Genomic DNA, 16916 nt, shown 5'->3' with positions numbered 1-16916 from the left:
TGCACAGAAAGAACGACATTGAAGCTGTTGCATGCAAAACTCATTTACTCTTGATCAGATGCTTATCTGTTTATCTAACCTAGGGGCCAATGTCGTTCTTTCTGTGCACAATAACTAGTACAGCGTGCTGTTTTGAGTCATTGATTTTTATGTAATGGTGTTTTTCACATTTAAAATGTCACAAGATGTCTTTCATCAATGAAAACTATAAGATTTTGTATTACAACACAATTAGGTCAGACAAGGTGCAAAAAACAACCATATAATAACCCCCCCCCCACACACACACACACACCGCGCTTATTTATCTTCTAATATAATTAAACCAGCTGACTCCCTTGAAATATAGTTCGGCTAATTTGAAAGGGCTATCCCTTTAAAGAAGTCCGCTAGCTTGTAGAACAGTCCATTTCACTGATAAGGGAAAGCATTCAATACCTCGTGAAATTACGAGCATGTCAAACAGAAAGTACAGTATAAAAGAAAAAATACACATGATTATTAACAAGTACTAACCATGGAAGTTATAACATACTGAGCACCAGAATTTAATGCTGTGGTACTTTTACAAAACGGCGTTCACCCCTTTGGGGCTTTTCTATTTATAGCATCAGCTGTTGCAACACAAAGACTAGCTAGTCAACGCATTGTTTCTCAGATGTGGGGAGCACACTCCCGTCTGTGGCTAAAAGGGCGGCGGTGGATTGAAGCCGAGAAAGAGAGAGATGCGGAGGAATATGTCGGTGTGAGGACGTCTCTTTGTATTCACGACAGCAGAGCTCAAAGCGGTAAGTAATGTCACTGTTGACAGAGACGAGGTTGTGAATGTAAGCGTCTGTGTTCCCGGACAGTGAAGGCGGTACACACGGTTAATGTAAAATCAACAACTCTCAGTAAATGTACAAGTTACTGTAGCCTAGCTAAATGTCACCAGACTGGACCCATGACAGCGGGGGTGAACGACAAAGGAATGTTAGCTTGTTTTAGTTCACAATATTAGCCACCGTGTTTCGTTTGCGGAAATTCCCCTTTGCTTTAAACTCAAAGAAAAAGATGAGGTAACCGAAAGCCGTCGTTCAGGGACACTCCTGCCTGTTGTAAGCGCTGTGGCTGCACGCACACGGGCCTTACGAATCAGAAGGTCTCGACCACTCAAAAACATTGCTGATACAATATGTTGTATATGCATGTATGTATTTAATATATTTAATGTATGTACGCATGTGTGTGTGTGTGTGTGTGTGTGTGTGTGTGTTCGTACAGTATATATGTACACGTCTCTACATACACATAGTACATACACACAGTGGTGGTGTGGTAGTGTTGCTCTATAATATTGTCTACAATTCAACCGCTGGACACAAGAAGACAGAGAGATTCTTCATGGATCAAATCATAGGATGAGATCACTCCAGAAGCACCAGTCAGTCTCTCTCTCTCTCTCTCGGTCTCTCTCTCTCTCTCTCTCTCTCTCGTCTCTCATCTCTCTCTCTCTCTCTCTCTCTCCTCTCTCTCTACTCTCTCTCTCTCTCTCTCTCCTTCTCTCTCTCTCTCTCTCTCTCTCTTAGCATCTCTCTCTCTCTCTCTCTCTCTCTCTTCTCTCTCTCTCTCTCTCTCTCTCTCTCTCTCTCTCTCTCTCTCTCTCTCTCTCTCTCTCTATCTCTCTCTCTCCCTCTCTCTCTCTCTCTCTCTCTCTCTCTCTCCTCTCTCTCTCTCTCTCACACACACACACGTTAATCTCTATTAATAGCAAAGTGAAATCATCAGATAATTAGGCTGTCTTGGGGACAATTCCCCCTTTATTCTTCAAAAAAAAAAAAACCCAAAACAATCCTCCTGGAAGACTGACTAATGATGGGTTTCCCACCTAGTGTGTCTTGTATTATCATTCATTTTTAAATCATTCATCTTCTGCCGCTTCATCTGCTAAAGCGGGTCACTGGGAGCTGGAGCCTAACTCAGCTGGCATAGGGCGTGAGGCGGGGGACACTCCGGGCACGACGCCAGTGTACTGCGGAGCCACACACAAAGACAAAAAACCATGCACACTCACACTCACTCCTATGGGCAATTTGGGACTGGCCAATCAACTTCAAGCGCATGTTTTTGGATGTGGGAGGAAGCCGGAGAACCCGGAGAGAACCCACGCAGACACGGGGAGAGCATTCAAACTCCACACAGGGCGGGACTCGAACCCGGGTCCATCGTGTTGTGAGGCGACGGTGCTACCACTGCGCCACAGTTTTTATTTAATGACAGTTCATACGAGACCCACACTTGTAGTTTGTTTTCAGACCATAGAGTAGCTTACTCAGATGACATTTACAGTGGTGGAAGAAACATTGAGGTTCCTTTTTTAGTAAAAATGTCAATATCTCATTTTAAAGATGCTTCAGACAGGTAAATCTTCTGCATGACTTAAAATATGTAAATATAATTAGAAAATGTTCTTGAAAATGTTAAAATTGAAAAATAAGTCACTTTTCTTGCATAAGCCTACATTTATCAGTTATGATGCTCTTTGAAATGTTAGCACCCTTTTACGCAGGTTTCATTTTGCCCTACATTATTGTATAAATGCATGTCTTCCACCTTTGTGACGACATCAGAGATGGTTCAGTTGTCAGACAAGTCAAGTGTGTTAGTGTTAATGTCAAGGGTCAAGTTAACTGAGAACCTTAATGGAAATAAAATGGAGTAATCAACGATAAAGTGGTGTGTCGGATTTTGGATTATCAGGAAGCACATCAGCATGTCATTCACGTAAGTGCAGTGGCTTGGCTTAGCCTTTATACCCCCTAAGGATAAAATTCATTTGGTAGAGATGTAAAAGTTACGTTATGGTAGTACATTATTTTGTTTTGTTTGTGTGTTGGTTTATGTCCTGTAATTGGTAAGTCTTGGGTAATTTTACTTGATATTTAGAGTAGTAAGGGCATTTGAATGACTTCAAATGGAGATTGTAGATTGAAATTTAATATATCACGATTTATAAACAATTCCGTTTACGAACAACCTCTCAGAACCAATCGTGTTCGTAGGTTGAGGACTACCTGTGTACAGTATGACTTGATGAAGTAACACATTGAATATATTGCATTTGTTCTGTGGGGTTTTTTTTTTCAGTTTGTGTCAAAAATCATACACCAACGCATTCTGTTTTATCTATATTTTAGACAAAATGGTACCTTTCATAGAAACAGGATTGTAAAACTGTTGTCTTCACCAAAGTACAATCTTGTCAATCAAATCAAAAAGTGGACAAAGATTATTTTTCACTTTCACTTCGTAGGAGGATCAGGTTGTTGGTTGGATCCTTCTCATGACTTGGAGAGAACATTGGGCAAGCGACGTAGACGTTGAAGAGATAGATACAGCAGCAAATGAAAGAAGTACAGGTATATATCATTACTTAAGTTACTAGTCTGGACCTCTGTACAACCATATACGCTTTTGTATGAAATGCAAACAAAATTTACTTGATAGAAGTTTAGACTATAGTTCAACCTTATGTCCTGTGCACTGTTATTGTCTGGGGCCTTTGAGCCATCTACCTAATTTAGTGTGATCTGCAGAAACATCTTGAACATGCCAAAATAATTATTTCAAGAATAAACTAAAGGCACACACAGGATCTCTGCAGAACATTCACACTTAGTCTGGGTGATGATTGAGAGGTGATGCTGACAGGTTTTTCACTCTATTTATTGCCGCTCTTGGAAGAAGATAGCCCTTAAGCAGATTTTTGCTTTCACTTTAGGTGTCGTCTTGACGAAAACCAGCAACATTCCTGTCATAAGTTTAAAACCCAGTTTCTCTAAAATGTTAGGACAGTTTAAAAAAAATGAAGTACAGTATAGTATATACTTCTTATTCCTGTTCTGTCAGATGAATAAATGCTGTTTCTTTGTTCCCATGTGAGGAGGGAAGTCTCTACATCCTTTCCCAAGGCTGCACAATCCAATTTTCAAAAGGCAAGAAAAGCTTGATGGAATCATGGCAAAAACAAAATATGAAGTCCAGAACACACCAGGAGGCATGATCGATTGGAAAAAAATATGACACTGGCATATTTTCTTCTTTTGTTCTTTTTTTCCCCATTCATTCATCTTCTGCCGCTTCATTCGCTGTAGCGGGTCACAGGGAGCTGGAGCCTAACTCAGCTGGCATAGGGCGTGAGGCGGGGAACACTCCGAGCACGACGCCAGTGCACCTCGGAGCCACACACAAAGACGCACAATCATGCACACACACACTCACTCCTACGAGCAATTTGGGACCGGCCAATCACCCTGAAGCGCATGCTTTTGGAGGTGGGAGGAAGCCGGAGAACCCGGAGAGAACCCACGCAGACACGGGGAGAGCATGCAAACTCCACACAGGGCGGGACTCGAACCCAGGTCCGCCGTGTGAGGCGACAGCGCTACCCACTGCGCCACCGTGCCACCCTTCTTTTGTTCTTTGACTGTCAAATATGATGGAGATGCTTATTATACTCCTTCATTTAGCAGCAGATGTATGAATTAGCTCTTCAAGTGAAATTTAGTTTTGCAGAATGGTTAGTGTCATCCCAGGAAAATGTCACTCTGCTCGGTATACTCAGATATGACACTCAGTACAAGGCTGTGATCCGACTTCATCAGCGCACCAGACTTAACTGATTGAAAAAAAGGCAACCAATAGTATTTGTATATTAAGTTGATTCTCAATCAGTCATGTTTGCAGTTTTCTGCAAGCCTCGAGAATGTTGTACAGGCAATGTTTTGTGAAATAAAAGTGGCAGAGAAATCTGTGTAGTGACCTTATGACCTATTGTGAACTGACTGAAGAGAGTTTTTAACATCAGGAATTCGGCTTGGAAATTCTTTACCCAATGTGACAAACTGATTGGCTGGCCGGTCTTTGGAAAGGAAGGAAACATCGTCCTTCCCTCCATTGTGCCGGGCAGGAAAGGATGGACTGTTGCCAGCTGACAGCTGTTTCCTCCTGGATGGAGGAGGAATTGGTGTGTGGGTGGTGAGGGTGTTGTGTTAGTGGTGTTTGAATCGGTTTTCTGCATGCTTTTGCCTGTCACTACAGATTAATGTTAATTGAGAGAGAGGAGAGGTAGAGTTTTGAGAGAATTTTTTTTTAAATTTAAATTTTTAATTTTATATACTGGTTTGATCCCCGAAGGGAAATTAAGGACGCACACTCTAGCTAATGATTCAAACACATGCATACATATATATTTGTGAGTACAGGCCCCTGTATCACACACACACACACACACACACACACACACACACACACACACACACACACACACACACACACACACACACACAAGGGGGCCTTTAGGCATGCAGGGGAGGTTGGGTGGCAGGCAGCTCCTTCTTGGTGCGCCTCAAATGAGCAATTTGTAAAGGGGACGGCACCTTGCTCAAGGGGGCCTCGGCAGTGCTTCAGAGGTGAGCTGACACATCCCACTGTCAGCTCACCTCCGGGTATTTTTTTTGGGCCGGGAGCGGGAATCGAACCGACGATCTTAAATCATAGGACGACCCGCTCTACTGCCCACTTTGCCGCTGAGCCACTGCCGCCCCAATGACAATGACAAATGACAATTTATGTCTTTTCTTTGTATTTGAATATTTAATAGAACCTGTGTCCTTAAGGCAGATGTGTTTATACTTGGTGTGGGTTTTTTTTTTGGCTTTTTATATTAAGCATAATATAAATGGATTATACATCGATGTTCGCTAGCTCGTTCTTTGTCCTTTCTGCTTTACTATATTTCTGTATCACCATTGCCCACTGTTAAATGGAAGTGTGTGTGTGTGTGTGTGTGTGTGTGTGTGTGTGTGTGTGTGTCTGTGTGTCTGTGTGTCTGTGTGTCTGTGTGTCTGTGTGTCTGTGTGTCTGTGTGTCTGTGTGTCTGTGTGTCTGTGTGTCTGTGTGTCTGTGCGTGTGCTCATCCTTGCAATTTGAAAGGTTTTGTATTGGAGCATTAAAGCTAGAAATAGAGTCAGTGACCCTGTGAGGATGACATCCTGATTGGACAAAGTTCAATCAAGTCTTAGGCTACTGTGAATAACTGTTAAGGCAATTAACTCAGCTAAGGAGTCTATATTTTTACCAAGTCTGTTTGGATCCGGGCGTTTTTTTTTCAACCTAGGGCCACATGAGGCATTTTTGACACTTTTCCCTAATTACAAAATCCTATTTAGTCAGTTTCAATTTATGGAGGTAAGGTAACCAAAATGGACACATACGGTTTCTCTCCTTTGATATGTCCTTCAAACGGAATATATGTCAAACTACCTCGCAGAAATAACAATGAGAACTCCGTCCAAAAATGGAGAGCACACATTATCCTTGCCCTTGTTTGCCCTTTATCTTCTGATTGTGTAATCTCAAAATCTCATCCTTTACTGCAGCGTCCAACTCCTTTTGTAGCCTTGTGCGCTTTTTGCCACAACACTTTGAGCTTGCATGACCTCAGTTATTTTAACCAAACTGTACTACTTTAAGACTCTGAAACAAGGATGGAAATACATGAAACAAGATTTTCTGAGTAAGATGCAAGCTGTTTCCCCAGTGTTTAAAAGCCTGGTTTCTGCTTCGAACCAGAGCCAAACTCACCAAACCTACTTTTAGCTGCTTTTTCCATACAATTCTGATGTTCATGTTCACTGACAGGCTATTTCTCTATGCAATGTAATAACAAGGCCTGAAGAACACACCTTCATCTTACCTGTTTTATTGTGACAGCTTCAGTGTTAACAAGGCAGAGACTGAAAATTCCCGTGACATACCCCGTAAGTAGTACCTGACTAGTGCATAGACTGGTACATATAGAGAAGGCCAGTGTGAATAAGAGCATAGATAAAAAATAGTGCTTTGATCTATGCTCTTACTCACACTGGCCTTCTCCTTCGTCTTTCTATCTTATCCGGTTCCTGAGAGTGCAAAAGTTGAAATTTGTCCTTGACCTAGCTTTCTCAAGGTCAAAGTTATCTCATTTTCATCCCGTTTGCCGTCCAAGTAATCTGTTTTTTTTTTCATCTTACTATCTGCAACGATTGCGAAGATATTTGGTGGACATACCAACGGACGAACAGACAAGCACACTAACACTGACAATACGTCACCGCTTTGAAGCGGGATGTAAGTATAATCATGTACATCAGCCAACAGATGATTACGAAAAGTCCTATTTCTCATAACATCAAGGCTAAACTAACATTAACAATAAATCCCGTAGCTACTTCATAATGAAAGCCTTTTGTGGTTTTCAAGTAAGAAGCTCTTAATATTTAACCAGGAGCCGCATGACATGTTGTCTTTGCATTGGCAATATCTTGATACATTCTGGTGTTTTCTCGTAAATAACAATAAGTTGTGTTTACATTACAATGCTAGAGTTATTCTTCAATCTTTGAAATCCAGCATTGTTCACATTTATGTTAAAGAGTCTCATGCTCTGTCTTTGCTGGTGCTTTACAACAGATCTTGATGTTGCACTGCCACCACATCATTGGCAGGAATGTGTGTTACGTCACCCACACAATCTTGCTTATGTATGTACATATCAGTACCTATGCATCTGCTGCCTCTGACTGCATTGACACTGCAAACTGTCAACCACAGTTCAGTATGAATTGCACTTAAGAATTACCAGACCATTCTAAAAGCAACCACAGCAACTCCCACGCTTACATGTGTATCAGAAATTAAGTTTTGATTTATTAATCCACCATTTTGTCTACATATCAATTATTTCAGTTTCAATTAAAACTGCTCAAAACTTGTTTAGGACCATCTTCATCTTGCCAGTCTCATTCGGATATACATAATAGCACTGAACAGGAGTAACTTCGGTGTCCTACATCTGTAAACAAGTTCATAAGAGTAAACCAAAATGTAGCCCGGAGGTTGCTAAGTGGCCGTGATGACATACAAGATTTCATGGAGGTGGTTCAGGCCAAAAGTTTTACTGCGATTCTTAGAAAAAAGTTAATTTAATTCTATCTAAATGAATCAAGGCCATTCAGTTGTTGTTTTACAACACTATGTTGCATGATCACATGAAAACTGAAGCGCTTTCGTACTACAAGGATCTCATTTGTTCTTAAATGTTGAAGATGATGCTAACCGGTGGGGCGAGGGGGATGTAACTTACTATTAGTGGGGAAACCTGAGTCTGAACTTGACAGTGATGGGATGAGAGGCGGTGTGTAGAGGTGGTCCACAGCCCCTAGGCTGGGCTTGAAAAGCTCAGTCTGCACAAATACTTCATAGGGAATGGTAACAGAATTGGAATTGCACTCCTTGAAACAGTTTGAGTGCTCCTTCGCCACTGATATCTGGTGTGTTATCTTGAAATTTCCATTTTAATGTGCAGTCTTCCCTGTTCTGTGCCAGTTGCTACTATGCCAATAGATAGATAGATAGTGATAAATCTGAGCTTTCTGGTAAATTTGAGCACCAAAGGTCAAACTATTCTTGTAGCTCTCAACCAATGCACACAGTAGTATACAGATTGTGTGTCGCATAATGTCAAGTAAATTAGATATTATGACTTGCCCCTGTTCCCACTATGTAGTGCTTGCTTCCCCATCCATGCTTCCCAACTGGTTCAGAAAATTAGACTAGTCTTACACCAAAGCTACTCAAGTGCTTAAAGCTGCACATATCAAGCTCTTTAAAATCTCTCCAGCTTAATTGGTTTAGTACCTGAGCATTACCACCTAAGCACCACCATAATATTATAGGTCAAGGTTGTTATCCCTTCTTTTAGTCTTCAGTAGATGCGATGCGATTGCAATGAACATCAACATTTGAATTTTCACCTGAAAACATTTGAGAACAATTGATGTAATGTGTTAGATTAAAAAAAACAAAACACCTGGCCTTTGCGTTCATATACTGTATAACTTACTGTCACCCAGCTGTGAAAGTTTGTGTTGTAGGTGAGGGCATTGAACTCTTTCGGTCTGTCTTTTCTGCAGGTTTTTTTCCCCCCTTGCTTGTGGTGTGTGCTCTCCATGGTGATGTAAAAACAGCTCTCCCTGAATCTCCCTTTCTGTCCCCTTCCCTATCTAATGTCAGTTCCTCTTTCCTTTCTTTTTCTTTCTCCCAGACCTTCATCTCAGCCAGTGCTAGATTGCTCCCCACCTTTGCCATCGCTGCTGAAGTACTTATGGCGACCAGTGCTGTGCCAAGTGACAACCTTCCAACATACAAGCTGGTCGTGGTGGGGGATGGTGGCGTTGGGAAAAGTGCCCTCACCATTCAGTTTTTCCAGAAGATCTTTGTGCCAGACTATGATCCCACGATAGAGGACTCATATCTTAAACACACGGAGATAGATGGACAGTGGGCTATACTGGATGGTGAGTGGAAATGTCTGTGCATGTAAAGTTAACTAGTCAGCAGCTTAGAGTGACCGCTCCATACTAGTCTGTAGTTTGATTTACATTTTTCCATTGAACATGTTCATCTTTGAGTAATGACTGAACTTTTATATTCGTGAAATGTTCTTTTTTTAGCTTTTAACTACAATCCTGTGGTCATTGTTTCCTACAGTGTGCCAACTATGAATATACAGTTGGCATTTAGAAACGGACGCTACTTAGATTGTTCCATGTGGGAGAGGTTTTGTTTTACTCCAAAGCATTATTTAACAAAGTATTAAACTGACATTGGAAACATATTGAATCTTTTTAGAAAATCCATAAAAAATCTGTTTTACAGTAGAAACGCAGCTTTGGGCAATCATTTGACTTTTTCTTTTGAAGTATTGGTAACTAATGACCTTTTCCAGGGTTGAAAATTATTCTACTGTTCTACTCAGGAAATCATTGAATCACAGAGGTCATCACTGCTTCTTTTCTTTTTCAGGATAATTAAATAGTCACAAGTTGCAGAGAATATGATCTCATTTTTTGACCATGTGCTTGAAGAAAATATTAAACCAGTCACAATCTTTCGGTGAAGTAATGTTATTTTAGGTCAGGAGGTTCTTCTGTAAATCTTGGCGTGCTTGCTAAGTCACCCATTATTGTTTTGATGATTCAGTTGGCTCAATAAGACATCGAATAAATATTATATGAAATGCGTAATTTTGCAATTTGTCACTGCCCCTGGAGGGCAAGAGAGATCTGTAAGCTATGTAAGATGGGGAATGTTGTGTCAAAACTTCAATTATACTTCAATATATAATCGGTCAGCCTATGTTTAGTACAGTATGCGAATCATCTGAGTATGTTTTAAAATAGGGGGAAAAAAACATCACCATATTGGTTAAAGATGTTTGCATCCCTGCATCTTCACAGTGCTGGACACAGCTGGCCAAGAGGAGTTCAGTGCGATGCGGGAGCAGTACATGAGGACAGGAGATGGCTTCCTCATTGTTTTTTCTGTGACGGACAAGGCCAGCTTTGAACACGTTGACAGATTTCATCAACTCATACTACGGGTCAAAGACAGGTAGGTTTCCACAGCTCAGCAGATCAATACATAGCACAAAACATGTAACTGGACTGCAGACATGCCAGTCTGGTACCAGGATATTGTTATTCTGAAGCCACACTTGATAAGGTTTCTGAATGGTAACATGTTGGTGCCTGCTGCCTTTGCAGATGTGCAGTGCAGATTACCCATCATGAGTGTCATGACCACTAACACAACTTCAAACCAAAATAGACTGCTTTCAAATTTTGTTTCATTAACTGTCTGATTGGTTATTTCGTACTTTAGCCCACAAATAAAACAATATCCATTATTTACAAAAACTATTGTGAACTACAAGACTCACTTTTCAGTCCATCTTAGGCTAGTTCAGGTGCACAGACAATGTTTCTGGATGCTGTTGATGTCATTTTTCTTTTGTTGATACATAAATCTAGGTATAGAACGGTAAACCTTGTTTACTGTACCGGTTTATCAAAGAGTTGTGGAGCTCATGAAGTAATTATGTACGATTGAGTATAATCCGCAATTACACACTGCTGTCTTATTTTTAGGATCTGATAGAAAATTTTGCAAAATAATCCTGAACTGTATTCTAATTGCACACTTCTTGTAATCCTGGCAGATGAAATCTATTTATTTAATCAAACTGTTTAATCTGGGTCACATTCCTACAGAGCCCTGTTCACGCAGCATTTGAAAAACATTTTGCAAGCATTTGAGTTAATATTTAATATTCAGAAGAATATCTTTTGGATTTCAAAGCCCAAAAAATCACAGTGTCTGTTTTCAGGGATCAAATCAACTGTGAATGTTAGTTGTGAGATGAGAGAACGTTTTTATTGAGTGTGACTGATGGAAGCTAATAAAACCGATCTTAAAATGCAACTAAAATAGAAACAAGCAAGTTGTTTTAGTTGTATAGTGCTGTTCCACAGTGGTTGTTTTTAACGGTATTTAAGTGTTGCAGAAATCTGACACTTCCTAAGACGTGTTATTGTAAGTGTAATGTAAACCTAACAGACCTCTCTAGACTAAGAGACACTTACAGACATGCTTTGAAACCACTGCACATGGATTGAAAATGCATGGCTCAGTTGTATCGCGTTGCCTGAGATTGTCTGTATTGCTTTCAGGGAGGCCTTCCCCATGGTGTTGGTGGCAAACAAAGTGGATTTAGTCCATCTTAGAAAAGTCAGCTCTGACCAGGGCCAAGAGATGGCTGCAAAGCACAATGTGAGTAGATCAACTCTCAGGCTGAGGGAGACGTCTCTGAGCATATACTGTCTGTGGTGTTGAATGAGTTTGGTTCCAGCAGACTCATGAAAAGATTTGTCACACTTTCTTCATTTTATGTTGTATGATATTACTCTAATGTCTCTTTTTACACATAATACTTCTGTTTGTGTCTTCAGATAACTTATATAGAAACCAGTGCCAAGGATCCACCAATGAATGTGGACAAAGCCTTTCATGAGCTGGTTCGTGTTATAAGGTAACTGCAATTATAACACTAAAACAGAGAAGTAGTGTTATTATAAGACAGTCAGTATGCAAAGCACATCATCTGATTATTTCTATTCCTGTGAGAATTGCGATTCTTTCGAGGTCAGTGGCACTGCTTGTGTTCCAGACTTATGTCAGGGCCGCAAAAATGTTTTTAGCAAAAAGTGGGAAAGTATAGAAAGAAACTATTTCCTGTCTTGACACACATGTAATTTCAGAAGAATTTGCTCTGCGGACAGGTTTTATATGTCATCGTATTCTTTTTTTAAGGGCACCTCTTGCTGCAGCAACCAGGATGCAGTAACTAAGAATGTGACAGTATGAGAGGGCCCATATTCACAGATGTAGCTGTAATCAGCTCTGGATACTAATGCAGGAAATAATCTAGTCTACAGAGAGTTGTCATTGTCTGCATGCCAGTCTGTGGCTTTAGGAAAGTCTTCTGTACACTGAATGAGGTGGATTCATGGATCAATACTACCCTCATGTGGTCTTTCTCAGCAATGTGCCATAATTTTCTCATGGCTCATGAATCAGCAATTCAGGCCTAAGCTGTCTAGTCTCTTTGCACTTGTATAAATTACTGCATACTATTGATTGAGTCCGTGTTTAGTTTGAGTCATGTATCTAGTTAATGGTATAGTCCTGATTCCTAGGCATTGCTACTGGATTTACTTGTGTATTATACCAGTGTTGCATAAATACACTTTGTGAGGTCAAAAGAGGAAAATAAAGTTAAAATGACATAATTTCTTTTATCAAAAGACATGGGAAGAATCGGTGTGGTCTATTTGGAAACAAGTTCATTGAAATTTGAGGAAAGTCTACTGTCTGTTTTGTAAATCTTAAAGGCCATGTTAACTGTACAGACAGATGATCCTGGATCCTGAACTATCTTTCTCCACACTCTCAGGCAACAGGTCCCAGAGAGAAACCAGAAGAAGAAAAAGAAGATGAAATGGAGAGCAGAACGTTCCACAAGCTCTCACAGGTTCCACTGTGCCATATTGTGATGTCCCTCATCCTGCTTATTTTTAGAAACACACACCCACACGCACACCCATATACCGTTGGATGTCCCCGAAGGAACTCCCAATAGTGGTTAACTACTGGCGCACAAACCTGAGGGGTTAGGGGGTGGGATGGCAATGGATCAAAAGGCCATAAGAATAAATGATGACAAGATGTTACTGATGTTCCCTCAACACTTCACAATGTCTTGGAATAAATACTTTGCCATTGCTCATCATTGATTTATGGCCCATTTAAAAGATCTTTAAATTCCTATGTTTTAGAATAAACTTAATATTAAAATGACACTGGACTGGTTCTGATCGAGTCTTAAAGTTAAACATCAAATATAACACAAGAGGTCAGACTTTGAGCTAAACAAAAGAGAACGAATCAGCTTGATTGCTGATTTTGTTCATCTATCTGAGAAAGGGAAACAAACGGGAGGAACTGTTCCCAGTAATTTGCTGGCTGTCACCTTTCTGTCCACACACTCCTACTAACTGGATCCAAAACTTCTATGTGATCTTCAGATATGAGGACAGTAGGGGACACAATAAGGCTGTAACAGATGAATATAGAGTGGTAACGGTGATCGTAGTGGTGAAAAAAGGTTTTGTGAGCTGTTAAGTCTCAAGAGTGTAGCGTGTATCTTGTTTTCATGTGATGCTCTGGTTTAAAATGTCTGGAAAAGAGAGAGAGAAGAATTTTAGAAAGCAAAAACAAATGTGATATTGGTTGACCTTCCATGACCCTTGATTGTGATCAGTTTGTGTTTAGATATTGTAAATGTAAAGGAAAGTAAAATTGGTTGGTGTATGTGGTAACACTTAAGGGTTAATCCCAGTACTTACATGTTGGCAGACAGACACACTCTCATAAATGGATTATTTGACCATTTTCTTATCACCACTTAACATCACACATTTGACAACAATTATGGTTATTTTATCTATTTAGCCTCTGTCAGTGGTATCACAAGTGAAGTCCTCATCAGTACTGTGAACAATAGCCCTGATTATTTCACGTCTTTGTAGTCTTAATGGATTCAAGTTTCTTTCCATGTTTTTATATCTAGAAAACACAGAGATGACAATTGTATATGCGTATTAAAAGACTAATTAGTCATGGGTGGCCATGAAAACAAATTGGATGCCATTTCCCAGTAGGAGATTCTTATTGAATTAGAATAGATGAGCGATTTGTGAGATTCATGCTGCTCGTGTCAAGCAGACGGGAGACGCAGATTTGCACTGGCCCACTAACCAAAATAATATGATGTCACTTTATTTAAATCTTGGGGCTACAGTGCTGTGTTCAGAAGAATGTTAGAACTACATTGCTTTAGGTTTTGGGGATGGATACTACAACCTCTCTGAAGTAGGCTGTGTGATGCTCCTTGAGCTTAAAGGGATGGTTCACCACTAAATCAAAAATACAAAATTTTCCCTGTGCTAGTGGTTCTGTTTATCCATTTATTTTGTTTGGTAGGACAAAAGTTGTTCCTATGTCTGGGCATTGAGGAACTTTGAGAAACACGAATGAGGTGACAGTGAGTTCAGTTTGAGAGAATGCAGACATGTCGGCAACAGTCTAAATGGATAAATGTCACTACAGCTAAGAGGAAAATGTGTGTTTCTGTCCCTTTTTTAAAGTCACGTTCAACTAGTTATAAAAGCTTAGTCATAGCAAAACACACACACACTCAAGCAACAAGACATTCAATGTTTTTAATTGTGAGGTGGATTGGAATGTACAATTTAATAACCTATGAAATGGCTTGTACTGTTAATGCACTAAAGTTTTTTTTTTTTCTTCCTTTTTTGTCTGGATGAATACAGTTTCTGGAAGGAAGACATTTTTGCACTTTTAATACAATTTGCAACTTTCCTATTGGCGCGGTGTGTTCTGTTCAAGTCTGAAAGGCGTGGTCGAATATCAAATCAAAATGTTGAAACACACAAAGAGGTGGTTATTGTCGTAGCCTGGTGTGCCTGTGTATGTCTGTTCTCTTGGTAATGATTGTATCAGTGATTAGATGGGTTGGATTTGAATCATTCAAATTATGTTTTAATTATCAAAGATTGAGTATATGTGTACACATATATATATATATATATATATATATATATATATATATATTATAATTTTTGTTTTGTTTTTTGTTTTTTTTTAAACTATTGAATTGCATACAAATTCACCTCAGCACAAAAGTGGAAAACCAACCTCAGCTGAAGGACACAGTGTTAACCTACATCTACTGTTAAAGGGACTTCACAGAGAGTGGATAGAGAGTGACAGAAATCATTACAATACGAATTATTGACCGATGAAGCAACAGACTCATGGAGGTGGGATGGAAAGTAAAAAAAAATATTGAATATGTTTGAAAATGTTGCATCATGTATGTTTGATACCATTTTGTATTATTGATATGGTTCTTGCAAAGTGTTTTTTAAAATTGAATAATTTATTACTGTCTATGTTACCTCAGCATGTCCCAGACCTGTACAAAAAGCTTAACTCGCCCCTTTTTTTATTTGGGACTCTCAGAGGGCCACAGGCCTTTGGCTTTTGAGGCCCCAGTGTGAAAAGACTTGTGTTGTGGACCAAGATGAAGGAACAAAGTGGGGGGGAAGCACAAGGACCTCTCCTTTACTGGAGCCCATGTGAAAATGTAATCTCATAAGGGTCAACAAAAGGAAATTAGGCCATCCAGTTATCAATGTTTGTTTGATTAAATCATTGTAAAGACAGCAGACATTAGCAGCTAGCATGGCTGTCAGACAAAAGCAGCCAATCCACACCTTTAGAAGTGTTCCTATCATCACATCTGATATGTCAAAGCAAGAATGTGACGGTTCTTTTAAGGGGACTGCATTCTGAACAATTCAACTATTGGCTTTCAGGTCCAAAATGTATTTTGATGTCATTTGTTTTTCTTTGTTTGTTCTTTATGACTTGTTAGAAATACGACTGTGTATATTTTTGACTCTGGGTTGATGAAAGCATTTTTTCTAACCTTTTTTTTGCCTGAAATGGACACAAAGTACTGTTAAAATTATGCAGTTGATTTGCGTTAGTCCCGAAACCTTGTCATTATGTAATGGCCCTTGTAAACTTTAAGTTGAGATAACATAACAATCCGAATTGTAGTTGTCACCCGTTGTGCAATTTGTGTTTTTTGGACAGGTCTGTCGCGTTCTAACTGGCTGTCGTCAAGACTGAGGAGCTAGACAAGGCACCAAGAAAATGTGGCCTTCTTATCTAGCCTCAGGGTTTGATTATTTTTCAATAAAGAAATACAAGTATTGTGACTTTAAATGAATGACTGCTTTATCTTTTTTTTACACCGTAATGTTAAAATACAGACCATGTACTAGCTGCTCAATCGATGGCCTGTGATCAGAATCCTGTACAAAAGCTGCTGGTACACACGTTTGTGAGTCAACTTGCATATTTAGCAGAAAGTCACCTCATTAATCTCGCTGTCAAGATCCATTTGGTGCCAGGCTGAGCCTGCTAGAGGATCCATTCTGCCTATTGATTACAAACCAGCAGCAACATCGAGAGTAGATGCAGGGAGCAGGTAGTTCATCTCTGCTATTGAATCCTGTTGGTGTTATCAGAATGGAATCGGAAAGAAGTTCTGATTAGTATGAGATGAGAGGATAGGGAGCTATAAGATGATGTTCAGGTATGCGGAGATGGTTAATAGTATTGTTAGACTCCAAGTGGGAAAAACCTTTTAAAATGATATATCAATCACATCAAAGATTAACGTTAGTGTATTTTCTTCTTGGATTGATGTTTTTTATCTGGGATTTATTTTTATTTCATGTTAACATCCCAGAAATTGAAATCCGCATACTCTCCTACATTAAGAATATTTTTTTTCAAATTTCCTGGAAATTGATGATTTTTTTTAAACGTATCAAGATGTT

The 16916-nt window shown here is 39.7% G+C and overlaps 1 protein-coding gene across 3 annotated transcripts; it reads left to right on the top strand.

Annotated features, from left to right (window-relative positions):
* Nucleotides 1-652: 652 nt before the first annotated feature.
* On the top strand, nucleotides 653-16296 carry LOC137604962 (ras-related protein M-Ras). 3 transcript variants are annotated; one of them, XM_068329234.1, is made up of 7 exons: nucleotides 653-788; nucleotides 3293-3398; nucleotides 9125-9377; nucleotides 10320-10473; nucleotides 11592-11691; nucleotides 11871-11950; nucleotides 12875-16296. In XM_068329234.1, exons 2-7 carry the CDS (start codon nucleotides 3384-3386, stop codon nucleotides 12972-12974), a joined length of 702 nt encoding a protein of 233 aa, XP_068185335.1. In that variant the 5' UTR covers nucleotides 653-788; nucleotides 3293-3383; the 3' UTR covers nucleotides 12975-16296. The 3 variants fall into 3 exon arrangements, with proteins under 3 accessions (XP_068185335.1, XP_068185336.1, XP_068185337.1); XM_068329235.1 differs by lacking the exon at nucleotides 3293-3398; XM_068329236.1 differs by lacking the exons at nucleotides 653-788; nucleotides 3293-3398 and adding an exon at nucleotides 7064-7149.
* The last annotated feature ends 620 nt before the right edge of the window (nucleotides 16297-16916 follow it).

This window comes from Antennarius striatus, chromosome 12, assembly GCF_040054535.1.
Source record: "Antennarius striatus isolate MH-2024 chromosome 12, ASM4005453v1, whole genome shotgun sequence".
Taxonomy (NCBI): Eukaryota; Metazoa; Chordata; class Actinopteri; order Lophiiformes; family Antennariidae; genus Antennarius; species Antennarius striatus.
Note: the sequence above shows the minus strand (reverse complement) of the source record. Positions and strands in the feature narration are given on the sequence as shown.